This window comes from Colias croceus, chromosome 22 (assembly GCF_905220415.1).
Source record: "Colias croceus chromosome 22, ilColCroc2.1".
Lineage (NCBI taxonomy): Eukaryota > Metazoa > Arthropoda > Insecta > Lepidoptera > Pieridae > Colias > Colias croceus.
Window position 1 is genome coordinate 8,280,248 of NC_059558.1, and position 18,141 is coordinate 8,298,388.

The window sequence follows — 18,141 nt, forward strand, 5'->3', positions numbered from 1 at the left end:
AGTTTTGCGAAAATTTATTTATCAAATTGCACACATAATGAAAAAAATATAATAGGAACCATAGTAGGAAATATAGTAGGAATATACAGTAGGGACCTTTAATAAAGAACTAAATTATTTATAATATATAATATTACTTTTGTAGAAGGCACTATGTGAAAAATATCAGACTACTTAATTATTATTATCAGTCCCATTGAAATTAAAAATTAAACAATTACCAATTAATTGTTTTTGTTATCATTTTATCATCATTTAAAATTAAAAATACCCTTCATATAACCTCAAATCATTATTCTCACAATACATTTACAAAAAACGAATTACCCAAAAGGTGAGTCACTTATTATGAGCTAATATCACGAGATGAAATAAAAAGTGATCTCACGTGCTGACAGCATCCGATGCAGTCTGGCAGAGTGACAAAGTGACTGAGAGGTTAATTAGTTGATATCTTAGTAGTTTGTTGTTTAATTTAACGCTTGTATTATATATTTAAACACGTTTTAACGTCTTTTAACAAATATTCTTATTATTATATAAAAAACTTTTTAACGGCTTCGCAATTTCTCTCGTAAGTACGCTAACTGTTGAAGCATTGTGATAAATAATATGATGAATAAATCGCATTTCAAATACATACGTTTAAGTTTTTATTTTGTAGCAGTACTTAGAGATTTTTGAAGTGAAACTTTTTTATCGGGGTTTGAAAAAAATTTAGTGTAACATTTTTCGTTACGCGCCATTTTTTCTTATCCCTACCATGCGTGATTCGACGTATTTCTGTAAAGTTGCATATCGTAAATTATTTCTTGAAAAATAAGGTCATAAAGAAGTTTCACTTCTTACGTGTGTACACTAGTACACGCACACATTTTTTATTATATTATTCGAGCCATCGAAATAGATTAACTTTTAAGTGCTTTTTAACTAAAAAATATATATATATTGATCTCTGATGCTATGACAGCATCCGATGCAGTCTGGCAGCGTGACAAAGTGTCGCGAAATGTGACCAAGGTCGTGATGTGACCGAGGGGTTAATTAGACATCTTGTTTATTGGAATAGTTTACTGTGGGTTAATAATACGATATAGGTCAATATTATAAGTAAATAAGTGTGATTGAATGTGAGTCAAGTGTTTGTTATTGATATAAATTAAAGTGTTGGAATTTCGTTAATTGTAAACATAATATCAATTCGTAAACAGCTGGCGCTGGCTGCGGTATAAATTTTATAATTTACACTTATAGGGATTATTCTGTTAAAATTGTCATTTATTTGAAAATGCTACGTATCGTTGCAAACGTTATAACTTATAATTAATTGAATTAGATCGAGCGATAAAATGTGCGGCGGCGTCCGTAGAGCGGCACATAGGCAGCATAGGCACGCATATAGAGCAGTTGGTAGAGCTATTGATATGTAGAGCGCCATATAGAGTCACATGTAGAGCAAAGAGCTACTGATATGTTACTGTAGAGCTGCATGTAGAGCTACAGCTCACACAGCGGCAGGTAGATCCGGTAGGTAGAGCCTCATGATGACAGCTCTGTAGTTGAGCTAGAGCGGCTCGTACAGCGGCAGGTAGAGCGTCATGTAGAGGCGCTGATAGAGCAGCTTTGGTGCGGAATATAGCGCTACCACCTACCAATATAGTCGGTATAGCTTAGAACCGTAGGCAGATAGCGCTATATCCACAGCGTCAGGTAGAGTCACATGTAGAGCTACACGTAGAGCCACGTGATCTAGAGCCATAACTAGAGCGGCTCATACAGCCTCATGTACAGGTAGAGCGCCTGATAGTGCCGCAGGTAGAGTCACATGTAGAGCTGAACGTAGAGCCACATGATGTAGAACCATAACTAGAGCGGCTCGTACAGCGGCAGGTAGAGCCGCAGTAAAGTTACAACAAGAGCTGCACGTAGAGCGACACGTAGAGCCTCATGATGTAGAGCCATAACTAGCGCGGCTTGTACAGCGGCAGGTAGAGCGCCTGATAGTGCTACATGTAGAGCGACACGTAGAGCCACATGATGTAGAGCCATAACTAGAGCGGCTCATACAGCCTCATGTACAGGTAGAGCGCCTAATAGAGCCGCAGGTAGAGTCACATGTAGAGCTGAACGTAGAGCCACATAATGTAGAGCCATAACTAGAGCGGCTCGTACAGCGGCAGGTAGAGCCACAGTAAAGTTACAACTGGTCTCGTAACCAGGCCATTAAATATTAAAAAAAAAAAAAGTTACAACTAGAGCCGCAGGTAGAGCTACACGTAGAGCCACATGATGTAGAACCATAACTAGAGCGGCTCGTACAGCGGCAGGTAGAGCACCTGATAGAGCCGCTGGTAGAGCCACACGTAGAGCCACACGTAGAGCCACACGTAGAGCTGCAGGGGGACACTCACCGAGCGCGCTGCGCGAGGACAGGCGGCGCGAGGAGAGCGCGCGCGGGAAGGCGGGCGGCGGGCGGGACGGCAGCGCCGAGCGCGACTCGTAGTGCGTGCGCCCGCTGTAGCGGAACCGCGAGCCCAGCCGCGGGAACAGCGTGCCGCGCGACGCCGGCACCGGCGACGTCAGCCTGCAACGCGCACACTCTGCATTGTACACGTATCTAACGCACACTCCCGTACACACATTCACAGCACATACGCGCGCAGGTACGCACAAGCTCTCACCCACTAATTCGCCCATTCACACACTCATAACGCACTCACGCGCGCGCGCACATGCCCCTATACACATTCACACACGCACATACGCACGCAGGTACGAATACACAAGCTCTCACCCACTAATTCGCCCATTCACACAAACTCGTGCACACACACACAGTACACACACGTATGCGCACGCGAACATTCGTGTAAAGCTGCGATACAGCGCTCTCTTTTGTTTGATTTAATGCAAATACTATAGGAATATAAATTTAAAACTAGACAGACGAACAACGAGATTGATCGACATGTAGATTGTAGAGCGACACTTGATACTTATCAAATTCAAATTCAATGATTTGGCACCAAAATGTATTTTTTAATGCAGTAAATAACAAGAAATATACAGAATTGGGTATTTGAATAATAAAAAATTATTGATTTTTTTAATGTATTTTTTAAACTTTATTATCAATAATATTGATATTTAATGCAAAAAACCAAAAAAAAAAAATTTTTTCAATTCATTATAAGCAATTAAAAATTGATGAAACTAAAATTAAAATCACGTGACTATAAACGCGCCATGACTGGTCACCATAGATGTGACGTCAAAATGTTATAGTTGTATACGTTTTTCTATCAACTGCAATGAGTGAAAACTAACATAATATGACGTCACACGCGTCCGGGTGACGCTTCGGGAGTTGTCGGTGTGTTTTCGGTACTGGATTCAAAAACTAATTTTTATTTTGAAATAACTTTCGAATTATTGCAAAAAAAAATTTAAAAAAAAAGTTTTGTTATAAAACTAATATATTATAATCTTTCCATTTAGCACAAAAAAAAATTATTCAAATACTCAATTGTTAACACCATCGCTCACCTAAAGAACGTATGATGCTCAACGCACGCCTTCCACAGCTTCTTAGCCGCGCGGTGGTTGGCGAGCTTGAAGCCGACCGTCGACTCGAACTGCTCGAACTCGCCCGGGCGCAGCTTCACATAGAAGTTGTGACGCTTGTAGCTGATCTTGAGGATTTTGGGCCACGCGAAACGGTTTATACGCAGTCTGTGGACGGATAATATGAGGTATAGTAATAGTTTTATACCTGTAAATTCGAAATAAACTAGACAGCTGAATATAGATATAAAGAAGGTGATTCTGACCAATTGAATGTGGTGTTCACTAAATTGCACAGTGAATATAACGATTATTAAAAGATCTGAAATGTTAATTAATTATGAGCTAATTTCAATTCACAAACCGAATAAATACTTTAAAAAAATTCGTTTCCAAAAAATGTAAAAAAAAGATTGCTTATTTTTTTGTTGTTTATTTTTCGTATCTATATCTTACCAAAAAAAAAACAAATAAATACTCACTTATCCCGATGCACGAGCAGTCCAGAGGAGCACACGCCGAGGGTAATGTCCACATTCTCCGAGTCCTTGGCGGGGTGCAGGTCGACCCCGTACATTGCGAGTTTCTTCGCGTTTTCCAAGTAATTTGCCTCTGCTTCTGCTGGCGTTTGGCCCCTGTTACATATTTATAAATTATAAGTATTTTGTGTATATTATGTTATTTAATTCGTGTAATTGTGGGTATCTTTTAATTTATCAAGTTAAACAAAAAGTATAAAATCTATACCAATCCAGATATCTATATTCATATTAAAATAAAAAAAAGCATTACTCCACTAACACTGTCGTACATTAATTCTAAAACATAATTCGACTGCACTCGAGTGCCCGTAGCGCTATTTACATTGCAATTTGCTACACACCTAACGGCGGCACTAACTGCAACTCGACTCGAACAGCGACGGTAGCGCAAATTTGTACTCCGCTCTAACGGTGGTACTAACTTACACTACTCACCAAAGACAGCAAACTGTCGTACTACATCCCAACGGCGGCACTAACCTACACTACTTCCCAACGGCAGCACAATCCCAACGGCGGCACAATCTAAAAGGGGTGACAGACGTACGAGTAAGTACGCGAACTTGTGGCTCGACGACCTTTTTCGCTCGTGTGTCACCCCAAGTACGCGTACTTAAAAACCGTCGAGTAAGTTCGTTGACGATCCAACATGTTTGAAATTTTACTCGAAGCCCGTCTTGGCTCGAACGTCTGTCACCGCCGCGAGCCGAGTAAGTACGCGAACTTTAAAACCGCGACTTTAAAGTTCGTACGTCTATCAGCCCTTTAATACATTCCAACGGCGGCACAACCTAATACAATGCAATTCCCTCCCCCCACCGACCTGTGCGTCTTGTACAGCTCGAGCACCTTCTCCTCGAGGTCGGGCGTGCAGCTGGCGGGCGGCGCCAGGCGCAGCTGCGCGCACGGCGCCGCGCCCGCGCTCGACCCGTCCCAGTCGCCCAGCTCCGACTGGAGCAGGTAGCTGGCTAGGAGTGCGTGCGTCACCGCCGAGCAGGGGAGGCGACCTGAACAAATAAAAATCGCCTATAATTAGACCTCTAACTCCAACTCAACTAGGTTAAAAAAACTTAATAATAATGTTGTGTGGTTTCATGAAACCACGGTAAAAGTGAAACTTTTTTTCACACTATAGACATTTAACTAAAAATTATCGTATTTGTACGATAATTATCGTACGTATCGTGCGTCACGCGACATGCGCTACACAGACCAAAAAGTTTGAGACGATGTAATAAAAGTTTCACTTTAAAAAACAAAATGTTTACTTATAAGTTATTACTAGCGGTCCGCCCCGGCTTCGCCCGTTGTACATATTTCGCAATAAAAGGTAGCCTATGTTCTTTCTCACGGTCTAAAGATTGTCTGTGCTAAATTTCATCAAAATCGATCCAGTAGTTAATGCGTGAAAACCATACATACATACAAACCTTTCCTCTTTATAATATTAGTATAGAATATAGATAATACATATAAACTGAGGTAGCAGCATACATGTACAAACACGTTCAGTCTGAAGTCAGCTAATTAGCTTGGTTGCGTCTAGTCAGTTACGTTGCTAACTTTTTCGGCTAATGGTTTAAAATTTAAATGTATATTCTATCTTTGTCTAATGCGGAACAGCTTTACCTGCTAGTTTGTACGCATAGACCGTTTCTACGTCAATTTATATATACTACCTTTCAACCCGCGGCATCGCCCGCGCAGTCAAAGAAAAACCCGCATAGTTCCCGAGGTATTTCCGGGATAAAACCTATCCTATGTCCTTTCTCCGGTGTCAAAATATCTCTATACCAAATTTCGTGCAAATTGGTTCAGTAGTTAAGGCGTGATTGAGTAACAGACAGACAGAGTTACTTTCGCATTTATAATATTAGTATGGATTATAATTTTTTTTGTCAAAAATAGATGCTCGCTCACCATCCAGCAGATCCTTCCTTACGGCCAGCACGAGCTGGTACCTGGTGAGTTCCTCCTGCAACTGCGCCGGCTCCGGCGGGTAGAATTTCACCGCGAAACGCACGTACCACGGCTCATCTGGAATAAATTATTGAGGGTAGATTGTTAGATTGTTAATGGTAATATATACATGAAAAAAATAAAGAGATTGTGAAATTTCGTTAGGTGACTAACGCCATCAGATGCGAAATAAAACAAACCCTATATCCAATAGATAAAATTATTAAATTGCTTTAAATAAATCTTTCTATTTTCTATTTTTTTGCAATTAAATTCATATTTATAATAAATCGATCATTACAATTATTTATAAGCAGAAAGATACACTGTGAAAATGCAATTTTAACAATTACCAAAACTACAACATATTATAAAAGCAGATTCAAATTTAACTACAACGCACCGGCAGCATTAACTTGTACTATAGCACAACGGCGGCACTAACTACTTCAACACATGAAGGCGGCACTACACCGTTGTCTCCAACGGCGGTACAACGTCAACTATGAAATCTGTTTATAAACATACGTTTTATCATCTTAGAGACGCGTTTCTCCGGGTCGATCCACGCCCTGGGGTCCCCTCGGTCTTCGAACAGCAGCCCAAAGTAGTCCTTCTCTTCGAGATTCAGTTCGGCGCAAACTTTTTCCTGGAGCTCGTGCCCGCGAATTTTTCTCTGTAAAGTAAAAATTGTTTTGAATATACAATAAGTATATAGATGATATGTGTACTACGTGTGTAATATGTGTGATAGATGTTGTTTGTGTGTACCGTTTACAGAAATATTTTGTCTGAGTACCGATTTATCCGTACGCAGACGCGATTTTAGAAGTCGTGCCTAAAAAATGGAATTTAAAACATTCCATCAATTAAATTGCAATAACGAATCAGTTAGTCAGTCAGTCAGAAAGCCAGTCAGTCAGTCAGTCAGTCATACTCACATCCACATCCAGCGCCATCACGGAGCCGTCCAGTAGCTCCACGTTGACCCGTGCGAGGTTGCCGCGCCGCTTCGGCGACTCCTTGTCCTTCGGCTTCTTGTCATCCTTGCCATCCTTGGCGTCTTTGCCATCCTTCGCCACGCCCTCCGGCATTGTGCCGCTCTGCCTTCAACACCTGGAAAGATACAAAGATAACGGTTAAAATAGGGATAACAATTTATTCAATTACTAGCGGTCCGCCCCGGCTTCGCCTGTGGTACATAATTTACGTTTTCCCTACATAAGAATTAAGAACCGTCCTCGTACTTCAAGGAATATAATAAAAAAAGAATTATCGAAATCGGTTCAGCCGTTCTCGAGTTATGCGCTTACCAACACATTTTGCGATTCATTTTTATATATAAGAATATTATAACTAGCGGTCCGCCCCGGCTTCGCCCGTGGTACATATTTACGTTTTCTCTACATAAGAACCATCCTCGTACTTCAAGGAATATAATAAAAAAAGAATTATCGCAATCGGTTCAGCCGTTCTCAAGTTATGCGCTTACCAACACATTTTGGGATTCATTTTTATATATAAAGAAGATTACTAACTAACATTCTGAATTTTGGCTTAACTTGCTTTCTCTAAACAGTCTTAAATATTATGATCAAGTCTTGTTTGATAACGATGAATAAACTTTCCGAATTCAAATAACACATCGTTTTACGTCCCCACATAAGATGCTGAGTATTTTTAATTCGATGTAACAAAGCTAGATTTAGGAATATTTTGCATAGTACAAGACCAAATGTAAGAAATTTTAATAAAAAAAAATTACTGAACGTTGAGTTGTGTGTAACGATCAAAAAGGACTATAATATTATGTAAAAGATGACACGCACGATCAGTTAGCCAATTTGGTTTTGAACAGGAAATCTGACAAAGGAAAGACATAAAGAGAGGCGTTTCCTGTACTCACTTCACTCTTTATCCTCACATAACGATAAAAAACTATTACTGGGTTAATAATAATTAATATGTATTTGAAAAAATTGTATTAAGAAATTTTTTAAAGAGACTGAATGCGGGTAAATTGCGTCTTTATTTATTTTTAACTAAAATAAAATTATCATATGGCTAAACCAATTTAAAGATTAAAATAAGCGATTCTCCATTAAACAGTACTAAATAAATTACATTTGCTATACAAATTCTCAACCTTAATAAATACCTCGCATCAACTCCCACATCTTTATTCGCAAACATTTAAGTAATTATCAAAACAAGCATAGAAAATTATCATTTCATGAACGGTAAATAACCACTTTGTAAATAACAAATGTTGTGTCTAAACTTGTTAACAAGCAATTATTTGATTCGAGACGTTCAATTATATACGTATACAGTATAATTTACGTATGTGGTTGAATATAAGTAAATAACGGTTTTTTAATTATTATAGACCTAATTCTACACCGTAATGACTTTAGTAAAATTGTTACAGTATAAATAAAGCTAATATTTGACGAAAAATAACTTCATATAAAACACCCTTGATTTTACCGAAGAACAATAGAATCTGCGACTTTCAATGGTGATACAACATTATCTTTCAATTACAATCAACATAACAACCACCGAGATACCATTGACCTAAACTATATTTCAAAATGATATATACTCCAAATTTACCCGGTTAGTTCCTAATCCAATAATGTAATATTACCAAAAAGCGTTAAAGGTGAACAACAAATTCACTACCAAACAGATAATACAGAACAATTCACACATTCAAGCTCAGATTAACAAAATTCTTCTGCTCATATCTAGTAAACATTGCAATTTAATGTACCTTTAATACACTCCAAGTCTCCAAGCAAAATGTCGTACGTGACCGACAATAAATAAACCAATAAATTGATTACACACATTACATGAGCCATTGTGTTCCTATTTGGGACCATCACTCGAAAGAATATGAATGACAATAGGCTCTGTACGGTCTAATCTATTGTTAGCATGCTAGATGCTAATGTTCAATTATGCCTCTTCAGTTATCATAACATTTATCTTCCAATAACTATATAAAATTCTCGTGTCTCAAAGTTAGTTACCATACTCCTCCGAAACTGCTTGAACGATCTCATGAAATTTTGTGTGCATATCGAGTAGATTTGAGAATCGGGCAACATCTATTTTTCATAGTGTTCTACATTCCATAGTGTAACGCATATTGCTGAATTAAGCCATTCATAATGTAGGTGGGTAGACGCCTTCAGGAATTAATACTACACAAATAAATAAAACGAAATGTAATATGTTGGAATGGGAAAGTGATCCGTAGGGATTGATCTGAGTAAATAATATCCAGGACCAATATCCCGGGTAACACAAGTAATTCTATACAAAAAGGAACTTATAACACGAACCAGGAAATACAAAATATAATATATAGAGTGTATAAGCTATCGTTACAGGTAATTTCATAATTCGTGATAATGGTTTCAAAAGAAATATAGCTGAGGACACAGCCATCTGATAAAATTTCAAGTGGTCAGTTGAATCTATTTTAGGATCTAAAAGCAATTGATAAAGACCTTTATTAAGAAAAATTGTGCAAAATTGGCGAATCAATTACTGGTAGTTAATAGTAGTTAACTTTATTAACGCAATCAGTTACCACGTGACTCACTACATAGAAACCTCTTGTATTATCTATGTATATTGTTTTCATTCAACATTTTGATTCATTGAACATCTTCACATTGACGAAGTCAAGTGGTTTAGCCGTCTTGAATGAGCAAATTCATAATTGGTTGTCTAGCGGTTTTATGTGTTTGATTTTACGTAAGCGTTTTTCATAAAGAAATTTACCACGGTCTCTGTAAATGATACAATAAAATAAATGTCGTTATAAACCTTCTATTCAATTTTAGTTTCAATACTGCGAACATGAAAATTTTAATTGAAATTCATGTTAATTAGCGACGACGATGAATTCGATAAAAGAGGTGATCTTTTTATCATTATAATTTGAACATTTTCATTCATCCAGCGTTCACAAATTACTCCATTAAAATCTGAAATCAAATAGTCTTTAAAGAACTATTTGACAATATTATTGATACGTTTTCCTTATCCCTTCTAACATCAAAAAGGACAATTCTCATGCTCCCAACATACCTTCAAACCCACTCGTTCCAAGCAGTATTGTCACTTATGGTATGTGACCTCCATGGCATTGGCAAGACGTGGCCTTAATAGACCAATTGACCAGCCACGTCATCTTTTATTTCAGCAACATATAAACTACTTTAAATTTAAACGGATTTATATCCCTATTGATATGAAGTACCTTGCCATTTAGAGGGTCATCTTCTGACATGATTTCATTTACTCCTATGCCATCAGTATCAGACTAATCAAAGATATTATAACAAATTGATAAAAACATCAAGACGGGTCAATTACGTCATTTCTTGTCTTATGATTAAACTAGCTGCTCCGCGCGGTTTCACCCCCGTAGCTCCACTCCTGTTGGCCGTAGGGTGATGTTATATAGATTATAGCCTATAACCTAGTTCTCGATAAATGGGCTATCTAACACCGAAAGAATTTTTCAAATCGGACCAGTAGTTCCCGAGATTAGCGCGTTCAAACAAACAAACAAACAAACAAACAAACTCTTCAGCTTTATAATATTATAATATTAGTATAGATTATAGATATACTGCTTCATGAAAGAGTATATACCTAAGAATTTTCGCCTCTTAATATTCTAATTGAAAGGAAAACTTCTAAAAGCTTCTCTGTAAAGTACCGTTACGTCACCGTTTGAGAGCGCATTCAATTACCGACTATTAGCAAAGTGCAGTAATTGACTTACTAGCCACATCGCCTCCGTTAAAGGCTTCCTTCAATGTTATTATTGATGAGAATTGATGAACAAGATATTTTAATGATGACCCTATAGAATTTATTGAACAAAATTTTTAACATTCTTTGGTACAACGGCTGGACCGCATTCGATAATTCATTTTGATGTCTTGATGTGTGATTATTTTTATTTAAACTTCACGGGTTTGACAATGACATTTTCGTTTGACAATCCGACAGGATATCGACGGTCGGTTCAGCTAGTTTCTTATATATATCTTGGATAGGTGCCGAAAGAATAATTCTACAGCAGAAAAGGTCTAGAATTTTTAACTGATCTATAAACTACAATCAACGTAGAACACACATCGTTTCACATCATCCAAACATCCAGACCAACATGACGCAACCTTGTCTACATTAACAGGATATTTCAAACAGTAACCAGCCGAAATGTGGAATGCTCGATTGAGTTTCCTGCTTTTAAATACCGACCGTGCTTCCGCTGCTTTTAGCGTGATGGACAAATTGCCATCTCAACTTGTTTATAATGTGATTTCTAATGAGTTTGATATTCAGATAGATTAAAAGGGTATGCGTAGAATCAACAAATAGTTTCAATGTTTAGTTATGGAGCTTTGATGTTAATGATTTCCTATTGAGATGATGTTTAAGGAAAGTTGTATGTAAGGAAAGAGGAAAAGATAATTTATTAAATTGAAGTTATTTTTAAACTACTATTGACACATTACTTTAATGTAATGAACACACCTATCCCATTATCATATTACACCATATAATTCTTGAGTATAATACGATGTAATAGTGATTGTGTTTACTAGGATTAGGATCGAACCCGTCTCACCTTTTTACCGTGTGAAATAATACAAGGATCTCGTGAAAGGAATTTCAGTACCCAACTGATCTTTGGTTAATGAAGAGATATTCCATATTCGCCCGCTTTCTCTTAAACCTAATAAATGATATACTAAAACCTTCCTCTTGAATCACTATATCTATTAAAAAAACGCATCAAAATCCGTTGCGTAGTTTTAAAGATTTAAGCATACAAAGGGACATAGGGAAATAGGGATAGAGAAAGCGACTTTGTTTTATACTATGTATAGTGATTAAAAATTCTAGGTAGTTAAATCGACACTTAAATGTAATACAATTTTGTATTCTAACAAAAAACGTATTCCTTATTTCCTAGCAGTTTGAGCTAAAACTACTCAGATTTTCAATGCAACAGCTAAAATATTAATTAGATGAATCATCGAAACAAATATAGAAGTCGATTAATCGGATTTCATTCCTGCTATAATGCAGATAGTCAATAAAATATGTAGGTTTATTGATACCACGAAGCTAATATAAGATGAACTATCAAATAATGAATCCAGACATGGGCGGTTGCCAGACTGCGTCTAGTGTTTGATTCATTACGATTCAATTTTCCTTTCGTGAGAATGATTTCCATAAATTAATGTTTATCGTGGAAATGGTAGATCAGTAAATGCATGTGAAATAAACAATCCGTGAGAATTAATCGTTAAAATAAATAACACAACCAAATTAATAATAAATATATTGTAGCAGTATAAACAATTAAACAAAATTCCAAAATCCTACAGGCATGACGTAAAAGCTACAAGGTACAAAGAATTTCATGCGGCATTTACAATGCATATTCTATTACTACACAATTTAAAATGTAGCCTCCATTTACTACATCAGATGAGATTGAAAAATTTCAATAACTACCCGCATATGAGATCTAAAATAAAACACCATATAAAATATTCTCCCATCTCAATCCACAAACATAAACACTGTATAAATGTTCACATGGCGAACTGCACAATGCGTTTCCGAGCGCAGTCAGGTGTGAAGCGTGTATAAAACGGTGGTGACGTCACACTATTGTTATAGTGTAATCACTGTAATCGTTCAGTTGAACAGTATATTGTGCTTTAATATTAACTAGCTGGACTAGGTACCTACTGCTGTTTAATTGGTTTTTATTATCTACTAGCTTACCGCCCGCGGCATCGCCCGCTTTCGCTAAAACGATTTGAGATTTAAACTATCCTATCTCTCAAGTTGGATCGAACTGCACATGGTGTGCGAATTTTATTATAATCGGTTAAGTGGTTTAGGAGTCAATTGAGGACAAACAATGTGACACGAGATTTATATATATTACGAGATTTATATATACACTACTCAAAACAAAATAGGGCCCACCCTGATTTTTTGCTGTGTTGTAAAAACTCTTCACTTTTTTCTTATTTTATGAATGGGTATAAACGAACAAGGTGTAGGACAATTGTTTTAACGTAAACTTAAGCAAAAATTAGTGATTTTATGGAAATTATGCAAAATTAACAGTATTAGAGAAAAATTGCACAAATAAGACACATGACAAAAGTTTCAATAAAATCTTTATTAACAAAAAAAATCTGGTTTATTTTGTAATTAGTAGCGTGTGGGACCCCCTCTGCTCCGTATGCACTCTCTGAGCCTATCTGGGACACTTTCAATCAAATGGGTTACATTTTCTTCAGGTATTTGCTCCCAACAGACTTTAAGAGCATTTATGAGATCTTGTTGGCTGTTTACGTTGCTGAAATTTGCTTTGACGCTCCTTTTTAATTGATCCCGCAGATGCTCTATTGGATTGAGGTCAGGGCTCATGGCTGGCCACGGCAGAACTCTTATATTGGCATCAGAGAGTGCTCTTGGAGTGATACGGGCTGTATGTGGGCGGGCATTATCTTGTATTAAGATGAATTTTTCGCCAATTCTTTGTGAAAATGGGATCACATGAGGCCGGATGACCCGTTCGACATAGGTAGTAGCAGTCACGGTACCTCCATCAAGAACTACGAGCTCCGTTTTGCCATGTAGGCTTATGCCGCCCCACACCATGACGCTTGGACCTCCAAATCGGTCTGTTCCGTGGACACAAGGTTCAGAAAAACGCTCACCTTCCCTTCTCCATACACGCACTCGACGATCGTCACTTAAAAACTTCACTTTAGTTTCGTCCGTAAACAGTACTGTCCCCCAGTTATCCATAGACCAGTCTCAGTGATCACGAGCAAACCTTAATCGTGCTGCACGATGAGCACTTGTCATTTTCAGTCGAACAGCGCGAGTTCTGGACCTTTGGCCACCTTCATGAAGTCGATTCCGAATGGTTTGATCACTCACTCGCGTGCCAGTAGATTGACGCAGTTGATTTTGTAAGGCACGGGCGGTTACCGTCCGCTGCCGACGCACTGTTAGTCTGATGTACCGGTCCTCTTGGGCTGTTGTAGCCCGAGTACTTCCTGTTCCACGTCTTCTAGCAACACTACCTGTCTCTTGATAACGATCCCAAGCATTTCGGATAGCTCGACGTGACACACCAAGACGTATTGCCACCGACCTCTGAGAATTTTCTTCTTGAAGCAAAGCAACTTGTCTTGCTGCCGTTTCCATATCCATATGAACGCGAGATCCAGGCATAATAATCACGAATAATACCGAAACCAAATTAAACTTTAAAAAATAACGATGTGCTACAGTAACATTCAGAATGAGACTTTGAACACAATTGATTGAGAATATGGAAATAACGTGATTTTGAAACATTTAACTTTTTCTGGTTACCCACTTGAGAATAACATTAAAAAGAATAGTTAAAACAGCAATAAAGTTTCGTTAACATGTCAACAACGTAAGGGAATACTCAAGTACCCCAATAACTACCCTATAAATTACGTGTAGGCAAAACTTTGAGATAAGTGTAGGTGGGCCCTATTTTGTTTTGAGTAGTGTATTATGATAATAAAAAAGGCATGCAGATCTCCGCCCAAACATTCAATTAACATTACAATGGAATAACGTAATCTCCTGAACGCTTTATTTATAGCCAAGTCAAACACACGCTTTTTCATCCAAAAAGACAAATTGGCGATAATCCCCTGTACCTATTATAAGCCAACTAAACGGATACTTTATAATATCGACCCAGAGCCATAGAGAAATACAAACACACGGTCCAACAAAAATAAACCACGTCACTCATCAGTCACTACAAAATCTACTAGCATTACCACCACACAAGGCAAAAAAAATCCTTACAATAATGTAGACTACAGTTTACCAAACAGTTTCAAACATGCGACGATTACTCAAAGTAAATACTATGAACCACAAAAATAATAAACAACCGACCACGTTATCTACGTCACAGGTAAAAAATCCAGGTCAATTGCTCGTATTACGATAATGGTATTACGCTAGTGCGTTCCGCCCTGGCTTCGTGCGTAAATTTGATAAAGTTAACTAACTGTTGAAAGAAAGGATACGAGTTGTTATCAGTGTTGCTTTTCCCTTTTTATTACCATTTTTATTTGTCTCTTCTGGTGTTGTTTAGTTATTATTATTTTGATCAGATAATACCTTGATAAAATCTATAGCACTTTATTAAAATTATAAAAAAAAATTAGGAATTGAAGCTAGCTAGGAGAAGTTTTTCAGATATTTGCCTTCAAAAAGTACGTTACAAAATATTTCCACGTTCCAAATCAATCGTATCTTCCCAATTCTCATTGAAAAAATACCGTGATAAATCAATTACTTTTCACCATTTACAATATCAATAGAAAAGATCATAAATACATGTTTTAATCGAAGTAATGTAAATATGCAGATGATCCAATATGCGCGACGTACTCACACGAAGTAGTTGCAGTCATTGACATTACCACAATGCTTTCTGATCTCGAGCCGCGACTCTATAGCGAGCAATCAATACCATGGCACACCATTGTATTATTTTTTCATATGCGTATAAGTATAAACGTTTTGAATGCTTCGAGCGTCTATCTACATGTTTGTATGATTAGACGTACCTATGCATTTGAATATTGGAAAAATTCATTTCTGAGATGGAAGAAGAGATATTAGGTACATTATTCTACCAAGCTTATTCGACAAATTGTTTGTAGTTAGCAATATTAATTGCGTTTAAAATCCATTTGTATAAAATTATAATTTTCGTTCACTTATTTCTGAATCTGTTTTTCAATTTGAATAGGCATTTAGACATAATAAAACATTACCATCTAAATCTATACAAGGTCGTTATTACTTAGTTACTAATAATAAAACAACGAAGTATCGTAAACCCATCGTTGTCAATATACAATACATCATAATTCATAACTCATACTACACTCCATTCATAGTGCATTATTATGATTTATTACGAAATGTACGTCTACTGTTTTACTTGCATTTAATAAGTTTAGAATTTAGATATTGTTATTAAATCTGAAAATCACATTTTTTCTGAGCTAATGATCCAATATAACATCACGGAAATGATAAGTTCTTTCAAAATATTTGTTTATGGTATTTTATTAAAACCTTATTTGTTAGTATAACCTAATAAGTAGTGATGTGCTGATTATGACTTTTGCCGACTAGCCGACTAGCCGATTAGTCGGTTGTAATAATACCGACTAGTCGGCTAAGCCGATTACGGTTTCGGGGATTTCCGTAACGCTTCGTTTACGGCTGATTCGCGCACAATCGCATACACCGCCTGCGAGCGTGTCGGAACATGTTTTGTTTACTTCGCATTTTTCCTTCATTTTTGCTTGTGTAATGGTCGAGAGCGGTGTTTTAGGGTAAAAAAATATTTTCTTGCTTTAATACATATAACTGAGTTTGTTAATTTATTAAATCTACTTTTTATTTAAATAATAAGAAAAACTTATAAATGTTCATTGAAGATAAGAAGATATTATGTTGTTTTTTATGTTAATTAGGATAGGAACTAATTTTGTTCAATAAATGTCATAATTATGTTTTTTTTTACAAGCAAGTAATTTTAAAAACTGATTACCAAAGGAAAGATTGCTTTACATTTTATAATGTACTAGCTTCCGCCCGCGACTCCGTCCGCGCGGATGTCGGTCTTCGCGTGGATGGTTAATTTCTCCATTTTGAGTACCTAACTCTGACAATGACATCTTATAAATATCTATTGGACCCAAATACGGCTAGGCTTATAATAATACGCAACATGTGTTCGCGGTTCTACAGAACAACGTCTATGGATAAAACTGAAAAATTAAGATAAATTTTTTCTACGTATTTTTCCAGGATAAAAAGTATCCTATTTTACGCCCAGGATAATAAGGTATAATTATACCAAGTTTCATCGAAATCGAACCGTTAGTTTTCACGTGATGCCTTCACATACAGACAGACAGACAGACAGACAGACAGACAGACAAAAATTTTTTTAATCACATATTTGGGTTTGGTATCGATCCAGTAACACCCCCTGGTATTTATTTTTTCAATATTTTCAATGTACAGAATTGACCCTTCTACAGATTTATTATATGTATAGATAAGACTGATTATAAAATAAAAATAAAATAATATATAATTAAGGTTTTTATTTCATGTAGTTATTTTTCATTGAGAAATACATACTACGTAAAAAGCCGGATAGTCGGCGCTCTTTGCCAATTAGTCGCCGACTAATCGACGACTACAATAGTGGCCGGATAGTCGGCTTTACCGACTAGTCGCCGACTAGTCGGGACATCTCTACTAATAAGTAAGATTAGGATAAGGTAATATGATCTTCGCAATTATAGCGAAACTCGATTAGTATAAGCACAATATAATATGAGAATACAAAGTTCCTTTTTCAAGAATTCTGGTGGAATCAATACTTACTACTGTAACCGATAGCTAATATTTTTATTGCTTGCCAGGTTGCGAATAAAATAATCAAATCACATCACACAAACATATTTACATTAGAATTGTCTTCAAGATATTTAGCTCAATATATATAATAACATCACGATAGACACCTAGGTTACCTTTTCCGCCCTTCGCTTTTCCTCATCTTAATACGAAACATAAACATCGTAAGAAAAATACCGCTCCCTATAATACTAAGAATAAATTGTCTACGAAAGTTTGTTTACGCTTTCGTGTAGGTACTTGGAAATATTTTTATTGGAAAACAGACGTATCTGATTGATCTGAGAGATGAGAAAACAAATATAATAAGTTGTTTTCTTAGACTAGACTAGATTAAATTGTATATCACAAATAACAACTCGAGATTATTTTAATTCGTAGCATTTATTTCGCGTGATTGTTGTTGTTCATTGAAATCTGTTAAAAACTAAAGATACGATTGATAGTTTAAAAACTAGCTTTTACTGAAGTGTCCGAAAAAAATCCAATT

General features: G+C 36.6%; 1 protein-coding gene and 1 long non-coding RNA gene across 2 annotated transcripts in view; one reads left to right on the plus strand and one right to left on the minus strand.

Annotated features, from left to right (window-relative positions):
* LOC123702003 (protein 4.1 homolog) overlaps positions 1-18,141 on the minus strand; it is a 64,114-nt gene that overhangs the window by 15,822 nt on the left and 30,151 nt on the right. The window contains exons 2-8 of the mRNA XM_045649636.1: positions 7,007-7,181; positions 6,594-6,741; positions 6,027-6,143; positions 4,930-5,113; positions 4,047-4,199; positions 3,547-3,732; positions 2,412-2,584 (exon numbers count right to left, since the gene is read on the minus strand). Of these exons, the coding sequence (XP_045505592.1) occupies positions 2,412-2,584; positions 3,547-3,732; positions 4,047-4,199; positions 4,930-5,113; positions 6,027-6,143; positions 6,594-6,741; positions 7,007-7,159 (1,114 nt within the window). The 5' untranslated portion in view covers positions 7,160-7,181. The remainder of the gene's footprint in view (positions 1-2,411; positions 2,585-3,546; positions 3,733-4,046; positions 4,200-4,929; positions 5,114-6,026; positions 6,144-6,593; positions 6,742-7,006; positions 7,182-18,141) is intronic.
* On the plus strand, positions 454-6,139 carry LOC123702004. The gene is made up of 3 exons (XR_006752802.1): positions 454-574; positions 4,947-5,165; positions 6,015-6,139. It is a non-coding gene; the product is annotated as an uncharacterized LOC123702004 (long non-coding RNA).